This window comes from Lampetra fluviatilis, chromosome 43, assembly GCF_964198595.1.
Source record: "Lampetra fluviatilis chromosome 43, kcLamFluv1.1, whole genome shotgun sequence".
Taxonomy (NCBI): Eukaryota; Metazoa; Chordata; class Hyperoartia; order Petromyzontiformes; family Petromyzontidae; genus Lampetra; species Lampetra fluviatilis.
In genome coordinates, this window is record NC_136317.1 from 4,269,866 (window position 1) to 4,279,715 (window position 9,850).

Here is a 9,850-nt window from a genome sequence, read left to right on the forward strand (position 1 = left end):
TGTGGGTCATCACTCCCGCAAAAGAATGGAACCACTCCAGAGTTAACGTTTTTACCTTTTGCTCTTAGGTTTTTTCGGTAAAGTCATGTAGGAAAATAATAATAATAATAATAATGAAATAATAATAAATGAAAAATTACTAAATTAAATCGCGACGTTTCGGAGGCAACACAAGTCTCCGTCTTCAGGTGGGACCGTCAAAGCTAAATTTACTGTATCAAGTAAAGAGAAATCCATTTCTCTTCACTTGATAACAGTAATATCTCTTCACTTGATACAGTAAATCTAGCTGTGACGGTCCCACCTGAAGACAGAGACTCGTGTTGCCTCCGAAACGTCGTGATTTAATTTTGTTATTTTTCATTGATTATTATTATTTTATTATTATTATTATTACGTGACTTTCCCGAAAAAAACAAGAGTATGAATCCTTGCAGTCACGAAAGCTTCAAATCTAGAGTTTTTACCTGTGCTCATCTCTAAAAACCAGCCTGATGTGTGTTGCTTGCGCACACCACGTGGCAAGTATCTGCTACTGATAGCAAAGTTCCATTTAAATTTCGATTTAAAGCTTTCGTGACTGCAGGGATTCATCTTCTTGGTTCTTTCGGTAAAGTCACGTAGAAGGGAAGTAATAAAATAATAAAAATAAAACATAATAAAATTATTCTCACGACGTTTCGGCCACAACGCAAGCAACTTTACCGAAAGAACCAAGAAGAAAAAGTTCCATTTGTTTGTGGGTCGTGGGTAAGGTTGCAACACCTCCTCTCTCTACATTTGCTGCACTTTCCCCAATGAATTGTCTCCTCCTCCTCCTGCTGCCCCCTCGTTGCTCTGGCTTGGCTCGCTCGATTGGCCTCCTTTTCTTCCAGGCGGCTCTTAAAGGGACGCTGCTGACTTCTGTCCGCATCCGCTCGCTCCCACATCCTGACAATCGTATTTGCGCCCACGTGCACCGCCGGTGTGTCAGCCTTTTCAGCAAAGGGCGCAGACGTTAATCGACGCTGGCGTTGTGGCTGAACACGCAATGTACTTTGGCCGGCTTAATGCTTTCCCGTGGGAGGATTTTTTTGTTTATTAGGTTAAATTGCAAACGAAATACATTCATAGGTTTCCCTTTTAGAGCTTTGCAGCAAATACCATTTGCATATTTCTGCCCGGCCTTTTGCCTTATATGTTCATGGTTGTCTGTGCGGCTGTTTTAAAATGCTCTCCCTGGCTGTGGGAAAGATATTTTGCAAGTTTGAAAATACGCAGTATGTTTGCAGTGGAGCCAACGAATATGTGTGAAACGTGTCAAGGATAAATGTTTGTGTGTTTTGTTGGTAAACAGCTGTAAAAGTTTTAAATTAGTTTGCAATCGTTGCCAATACGATGCATATATATGGTGTTGTATGAACAGTTGTATGGCCTACGGTTACTCGCATTTAGAATGCTATTGGCATTCATATGTAATCGTAAATTATTAATGGTTTTGCAAAATCCAATTCAGGAGGAGGGGTAATCACATTTTTTGGGGATATTTTCCAGATGCTTGAAGCCTTGCTTCGAATGTTGGGTATAAGTGTGTATTTTAGCTTTGTTTTATTTCACATTGCTACGGGAAGAGTCTTTTGGTTCGTGCGGTGTGCTCCACATTTTCATTGCTCGGTGCGAGCTTATTTATTCAACCTCTTAGATTTACGAGCCCAAGACCGGTTAGACGTTGCAATTCGTTACGTACTATTTTAAACAATGTATCTGATTTTTTATATATATGTGTGTGTGTGTTTAAACTGCTTTAGACATCACCATCAAATGAACAAAGTAGTAGCGGTAGGAATGCGCACCGGCGATTGAACCAATGCGATGTGGATTTTGATTTGGCGAGGGCAGCCTCCTGACGGGACGGACTTGATCGCGTCGTGTAAATCCGCGATGCGGTTCTGCCTCTCCGGGCCAGTCACCGGGCCAGTTGGACACCGAGGAAGCACCAAGTCTCGTTCCCCAGCGCTTATTGTCGATCATCAGCAGCACCATCCTCATTACCCAACTCTTACCGTAGATCATCAGCAGCACCATCCTCATTACCCAACTCTTACCGTAGATCATCAGCAGCACCATCCTCATTACCCAACTCTTACCGTAGATCATCAGTTGAACCAGCCTCGTACCGCCTCTTATCGTACCTCGGGTTTCTTAGGGGGAATGTGGCAGCCAAGCACGTCAGGCTTTGAGCTGGTTTAAATGTCCTCCAGGGGAACTGATTTCTATTCTGCTGAAGCTTTTTTAGTTACCTACTCCCCCAACTGAATCCCAATTGTGCTGTTGGCGTTGCGTCACGAAAATGAATAATCCGTTTGGCAATCTCGCAGCGAAGTGAAACCTTCCCATGTCGGAGAATGGCTCACGGGAGTGAATATCAGAGCTTCCTCTGAGATCCCTTAAAGTGAATTGTTCCACAAAGTAGAACGTAGCAGTGGATATTTCACGGATAATGCCGAGTATGAGATCGGGGCTTTGTAGTTGGTGAATTCTGGGAGTAATTGCATGTCTTACCGATCAATGGACCTGGTTTGGTCGCTGGTATTATTTGTGCAACAGTTGCACATCATTAGTCGAGAGGGACAGGCCTCAAGAGCTGGAATATTCTAACTCCATTCCGAGACATCTGCAAGTTGCAGGGTGGCTCCCGTTCACCGCTGAATCTCGGAACGCGCAAGCGGTTAGCGTTAATTTTGTTTAAGAGAGGGGGGTAGCGCCGTTGTTCGTGAAGAAGTTTGTACTCTGCGAAGAGAATGGCCGAACTCTGATAGCCGGTGCCAAACTGTGCCACACCCTCCCGCATGGCCTTTTACGTCATCGGAATGAGATCGGAAGAGAAACTGATGACGTCTTCGGAAAGGGTTAAGACCTGTCGGAAAAATCCACTCTTGGTGTCTCCTTCCATATGGTTTCTAGAAACTTTATAATCCTTAAGCTCTCTTTTCTTTCACCCCCCCCCCCCCCATATTTTATTAAAATTGTGCGATATCGTGTAATCACGCCATGAGAGCAAAGTGTGTATTCGGAACGCTTGCAGAGTAGTGCATCAGCCTGTATTGTGGGCAACATGTAACTTCTCCTGTGAGTTACATGGCAGTCAAACCAAAAATTTTAGTTTTCCGAAATTGTCTCCAGCCAAATTAAGTGGAAAATCCAATTTTACATTTTTTTTTAAAGAGTCATTGGTGACCAGGCAGAAAACCATCGGCCCACGAAACTTCAGAGTCCAGTTTCATCATGGGCAGCTGAAAACCCAGACTCGAATGAAGGACTTCAGCTCTTCGACCGCCGAGTTACGCGGACACCTCGTAAACTTTTATTCTCAGCGTCCTTTCTGTCGACTTTTGCGTGTGACTGTAGAGGCCATGGCACCCGAGAGGGTTCCCACTGCCCTCACGTGGGTCATCTTTGCGGATGGGGCTTGTCGTCTGGATGGAATCTCACCTGGTGAAACAGCCAGTTGTTTGCCATCTGTGACTATTTTGTGGAGCGAGTAGCGTGGGTTCCTCGCCGTCAAGTTAACTTCGGTTTCAGAAGCAAAAGTCAAAGTGTGGTTGTCACATGGGCTGCAAAGGTCATTCGCATTGGTCACTTGTGGACCCTGGGTCTTGGAAAATAATTGCGCGTGTCGATGCTGCTGGTAAGCGTGCCGATTGGCTAGAATTCCACCGGCCTTCCCCCCCACCCCCCCGTGCGTGCAATTGCAGCGCGAACTGCATCGGCGCGTGATGATGTTAACGTTGACTCGCACACGCACAAACATGTGCAATGATTATAATTATCATGGCTTCACAAATAACACTTTTGCAGTTATTGTCTCGGACTAATGAACGCCTTAATAACCACTACCCTAAAAAAAAAATGTTTGCGTCATTTACCCAGCAATTAGGCAAAGGGGAGAAGAAGTGAAGGCAGAACAACGCTTAAATGATCATCGCCCGCAGAATGCGCCAAGGGAGACTTACATTTTAACGAAGCTGTTCGTCCATATGCCTCTTAATTGGCGGGTCCCTTCACAGCAGCGCTTCCACAGATATCAGTTGTCCCTGCTTGGTTAACGGCTCATCATTGCGCGTGCGTGTCCGGTGTCCTCTTGCCCCCCCCCCGCCCCACCCCCACCCCCTGACTGACCCCTCTTGGCTCCTGCCTGTTCCCTGCTCACTGTGCTCACCCCCTCCTCTCTCCTCCCCCCTAGTCAGCGGACACCCTAATCATCTGTCGTGACTTCAAATCGGGCCACTGCACTCGGCCAAACTGTCGCTTTCTCCATCTTCTGGAAGGTAGGGGCCTCTCATGCCTGGCTTGGCCTCTGCTTGCCCTGGCTTCTCCCTCCGTCTCGTGTGGCACGCGTTGTGTCGTCGCAGCTGCCGTTGCCGCCGCCGCCGCCGCCGCCGCTGCTGCTGCTGCTGTGGGATTCTTCTTGTTTGGTTTTGTTTGATCATCTTTGTTTGTTTTCTGTGGTTCATTCTTTGGGGAAGGTTTGCGAATTGGCGTGACTTTTGTGCGTAAGGGGGGTGTCAATGCGGAGCTGTTAGGTGAAACGATAATTGCCGGAGGTGCGTTGAAGCCTAGAACGAAACGTTCTTTAGAATGAAGCCCCTCAGCAGCTCACTCCTGATTGGCACGGGTGATGCAATAAATCTCGATGTTAATTGCGGGCATATGTGAAAACGTCCATTATTTCGTCACGAGATTAATGTTTTTGTTTTTACTCTATGCTTCCCCAGGAAAGCTTTTGTTCGGAGGGATCAGCTAAGATTTCACATTAGGGGGGGGCGATATTTACCATGCGTGTCCATGTTAGGTAATTTCCGGATAATTTGGCAAATTTGGCAACATTGTAGGCGTCATTACCCCCCCCCCCCCCGGCACACGCTGGACCCACGCTTCTTCGAGTGACGGGGTAATCTCTTTAACGTGCACCGTGTAGCGGAGTGCACGTGATATTTTGGTCGATACGCCAGCAGTATTAACCAGGGCTCGTGCTCTTGCATTCGAAAGCGCAAACCTTTGCGACAAAACGACAAACCACTGGGCCGTGTCAACACTGCCTCCGCATTCCGACACGGGCTGCACGGTGAAAATTCCTAAGCGCTTGACCTCGCATCTTTATCTTGCATCAGTAATCATTCGTATTGGGATATGCTCAGTTTAACACGTTGGGAGGCTTTCGCGACCAATATTATTCATAATAAACGTTTTTGGGTTAGATCGCGTTATTTATAAATGTGTTGTAACCCTCCACCACCCGACACGGCCAATCAGCCTGAACTCAAGCAAGTGAGGGCTTCACCTTTCTGGCGAATTGCCCGATGATGCTGGATGTAATTACCAGCGTAACGTCGTATTTAATAACTGTAAATGTTGTGGATTCACTCTTCAACACACCGGTGGGCTAAAGTAGTGAACTATTTGTCTTTTGTCAACGTGACACTTTTTTGCTGATTGGCCATGTCGGGTGGTGGAGGGTTATGACACATTTATAAATAACGCGATCTAACCCAAAAACGTTTATTTGGGATATGCTCTCCGGCTTTTGGAATGTGTTTGAAAGCCAAGGCATGGTTTCTGGTTTGTGTCTCGCAGAGGTTGCACAAGTATGTGTGAATTGGCGGCACGGTAATGCAAATCACGCTTTAGTGCAGACGTTCCTTTTGCCCGGGAAAAAATTTTTTTAGTGCAAAAATTTGCTTGTAAATGGCAGTATTTTTGAAATGAACAAGAGCCTTACTTGGGCTACGCAACTTTATCTCGCAAATTTGAAATGTTGGATATTTAAAATCAAAACATTCTTGAGGAGTTGCAAGAAAGATTTGGTTGGATTGGCACCAAAAGCCACACAGCAGCCACAAGTTAAATCGGTATCCTAATTACTTATCGAATTGTCTACGTCAAAGCCGCCGTTCACAGGAATCTTCATATTAATTCCATTTATTTTTATGTTATTACTATGGCCTTACCATGAAGTATTAAGCCATCTGGCTCTGTATGATTTTACATTCAATTTAGTTTTCTCTCTGATAAAAGTTATTGCATTTCGTGTTTACATATTTTGAACACCCCGCTGCACCCGCTCTCCCCCCCGCCTTTTCTGTGCGTATAATTTTGACATGAGCAGTCACTTCCAGGAATGGGTTTGTTATGCACAGGATTATTTTATGTAATTAATTTAACCATGGCCAATAAAATGTTGCGCTAACGTAATGTGGGATTATTCTGGACAAGATTTAATATAAAAAAAATAACCAACTGCACCAATAGAGCGTAAGTGTTTAAATATTGGATGGAAAGTTTTAGAGGAATAGTTTCGAGATGTTAGTTTCATGACTTCCTCTCCGCACCTCTCCCGTGGATTGTGGATTCCACAAACTTAAAATGGTCCGTGCATATCGAATACATTGTGTTTGATAAGGAGACACTAATCCGATGTGAAAGATGTATATTTCATTTACAACACTTCACAGCTTAGTCGAATATTTATCTTCCAGCGTCGCTGCGTTTATGGCCGCCATAATATTCTCTGTGTTGTTGCTATTATCTGCTCTCCCGAGTTATCAAACCCCGGCACCTTCAAGATTTGTGGGAAGAAATTATTGAGTTGTAGTGTTTATTTACGTCTGCAGCGTTGAGAATGCCCAGAGAGGAGATTATTCCGGTCGAAGGCAGTGAAAGGCTCGTGCAGGTTTAACTCGGCCGCAAATAAATTCCCATTTGTTTGTTATTTCTCCGAGACGGCGGGAGAAGCAGATCTGACAGCCGAATTATTAAACTTACCAGACTTGGCGAACGTTAGGATAACTTCTGTGTGGTGCCTTCATCAGAACATCCAATGTGCCGGGGCCGGAGTGAACCTGCTTGCAAGAAAATCACGCTTGCCAGGAAACCATCGGCGCATCAGCCTGGAAGGATATATATATATATTTTAATTCTTTTACCGAAATTTTATGGGGCGAAATGTCACATCTCACCACCGCGGTGTTGCCCCGGTTCTGTGCGCGGCTCGCAGATTACGAACCGGTCACAGAGCGCGCAGCAGAGATGGTTGGGGGCTGAGTTTAGCTGAGTGGGTAGCCCCACTGGTAGCGAGGTTGAGCAGCATGCCATTAAAACGCCGTTGAGAGAGAGAACAACTGTGGGAAAGGAAAAGCGAGTGCTTCTTCAGATGTGATCTCATATCAAGTCCCAAATTGGAAATAAGTGCCGCAGAGTGCCTGAAAAAGGCTAACAAACTAATGGAAAAACCTCAGAAGCAAGCAAAGTCAAAAGCTGAAGCTGGTTAAGTCGGTGGTGTACGCGACTCCCTTTATCTCATCTCCTGGGCTCTTTTTACTCACAAAACAATTGCAAGAACCAGCAAACCTTCTGTCACGCGCTGCCTCGCATGCCACATTCGTTTTGTCCGTTTTGCTTTCTCCTCTGTGCGTGTCTCTGTATGCCATCGTTTTCGCTGCTGCCACGCCATGTAATGCTTTCAGTGTTCGCCTTGCGCTACTTCAAAAGTGTCACGGGTTTTCTTTTTTGCTCTGCATCTGGAAAAGAAACAAAAGAAAATCCCTAATCAAAGCAGAAGCCCCTTTTTTTTAGAACGGTAGACGGCCACGTTGAATCGTTTGAATTGAGGTTTTCGTGAAATGAGACGTTGTTGCAAATGTGTGCGGTCTTTCAAAATTGGGGTGACTGCTGCGGGAGACGTAGTTTAATTGAATGTCCTCTGCTTGTCGTCTCTTCGGTTAAATTGGTTCACGATTCGCACGATGTTAAACTGTGGTAATTGCCTCCCAACTTCACTTGAACCACGCTTCCTTTACTTGTCATGAGAGACCTCAAGCCAATTTCTGTCATCCGACTTTCAACAGTATAATCCTTACGTCTGCAAGGATGGTGGAAACAATACATCGTGAGGAGCGTGGCTAGCAGTGCACGGTGTAATATTTGCATTGTCAGAATTACCCTCGTGTTGAAAGACCCGTTGAAACTGTGTTGTGCGTTCGGTTAGTCGGGAGGTGTCACCGCCATGGCAATGTGCATGCAGGGCATCTTTCAGTGGCAGTAACCGAAGAGATATGACCACGACAGACCGTGTCATGCTATGTAAGTCAAGCCAAGGTTTACTTTATTTACCCACAAAACCCTGCCGCAACGTGGCCACTGCTTGGCTGCCTGTTTGTATCGCCAGTCTTTTATTTTTTTTTTATCGGCGGCAGGATTTCGATAATTACATTTTAACAGTGAGGGTTGTTGTGCCTCTTTCAAGCCCTGCCCCTGTGGTAGCACCGTGGTGTGTCAGCAGAAGTGCCCGTCGGCTGACTCTCACAGTCACTCTTACGGAGACCAGTGGCCCTGACCGATTCCACCTTTCCACAGACGGATGGGGAACTGTTCTGGCCCGGTGCGCTCGTACCTTTGTTACCAATTGAGCCCACATTGGTTTATTGTCTGAGTAGCCTCAGCTGTCCAGGGGGGTGATCTCAGTCTTCCTGGAGTGATCTCAGCCCTCCCGTGGAGATCTCAGTCCTCCTGGGGTGATCTCAGCTCTCCCGGGGGGTGATATCGCAGCCCTCCCATAGCGATATCAGTCCTCCCTGGGTGATCTCGGCCCTCTCAGAGGGTGGTCTCAGCCCTCCCAGGATGATCTCACCCCCAATTCAGCTTGGCACCCTGACTCGCAGGCACAGCTTAGCAATAACTGTAAATATAACAGGGCGGGGGCGGATGCCATACACACGTGTTCTGTAACACTGCGTTTGTCCTCGTAAGTATTTCACGAACCATGGTGACCGTTACTTTTCATGCTGCACAGCGAGATGAGGTCACGCGGTGCGTGACGTGGGACGTAGAAGGGTGGAGACCTCGCACGAAATTGACGTCATCGCCGTCACCGTCAAGGATGAGCCTTTTAGCGCTGGTTTTTTAAATCTCCCATGTTCTATGCAAGCCTTTCACTCAAGGTGGCCGATTTGCTCTGGGATGGGCCCCTAATAGTGACACAACTTTAGACAGACTTTTTGTTGACGTTGGATCATCTGGACAAGAGCAAAGAGTGTGCCCCTCCAGCAGACAGACAGATGGACAGAAACGATGCATTCACACTTTCAACTTCAGTTGCAAAGTGATCATAAACCACTCTTTATGACGTGCCCTGTGTTATGAGCACCTGGCAGAAATATGTAAATGAAAAAGCCATCTTAGCTGGGGGGAGAAGTACAATTGGTGTCGGGGGGAGAAGTACAATTGGTGTCGGGGAATAAACCCTACATATTTTTTATATACACATAGAGCATGTTTAGTACATGCATATATTTCGAATGTATATTATGTAAAGCATATTGATTTGTTTTATATTATGGGTTGATGTTATTTTTATATTACAGAAAAACTGGCAAACAATTTGAACTCCCTCCAGGCAAGATTGTATCCCTATTAACATACTTAAAATGTCATCATATTCCAGCGAACTCCTGTTATATCTAACAATAATAATTTTTTTACGTTTGAAATTGACGCCGTTTCTGTAGCCACAGGGCTATCACGAAGGCTCCACGTATCGCAGATGAATTAGTCTGCCGGTGGAGGCGGGGAGAGGGGCGCGATGATTCTGTTGTGTTCCCAGTCGAGTAGCTTTGTGGGTCACCCTTCAAATTTGGACCACGTTCGTCGGCACACAATCACCGCAACCTCACAACATCACTAGATCTTTCACGTTCACTGTGAAGCGGACAGCGCGTGCTTTTACGGTTCAAGGACCTCCCCCCCCCCCCTCCCGGATGCTGGGCCAGAACTGGGCTATTGTTCCTAGGCTGTTCCCTGGGCTGGCAGATTGGGG

The 9,850-nt window shown here is 46.1% G+C and overlaps 1 protein-coding gene across 1 annotated transcript in view; it reads left to right on the forward strand.

The window, feature by feature from the left end:
• Positions 1-9,850, forward strand: part of LOC144947036 (muscleblind-like protein 2a) — a 118,640-nt gene that overhangs the window by 100,098 nt on the left and 8,692 nt on the right. Inside the window, 1 exon segment of the mRNA XM_078876179.1 lies at positions 4,223-4,307. Within this exon segment, the coding sequence (XP_078732305.1) occupies positions 4,223-4,307 (85 nt within the window).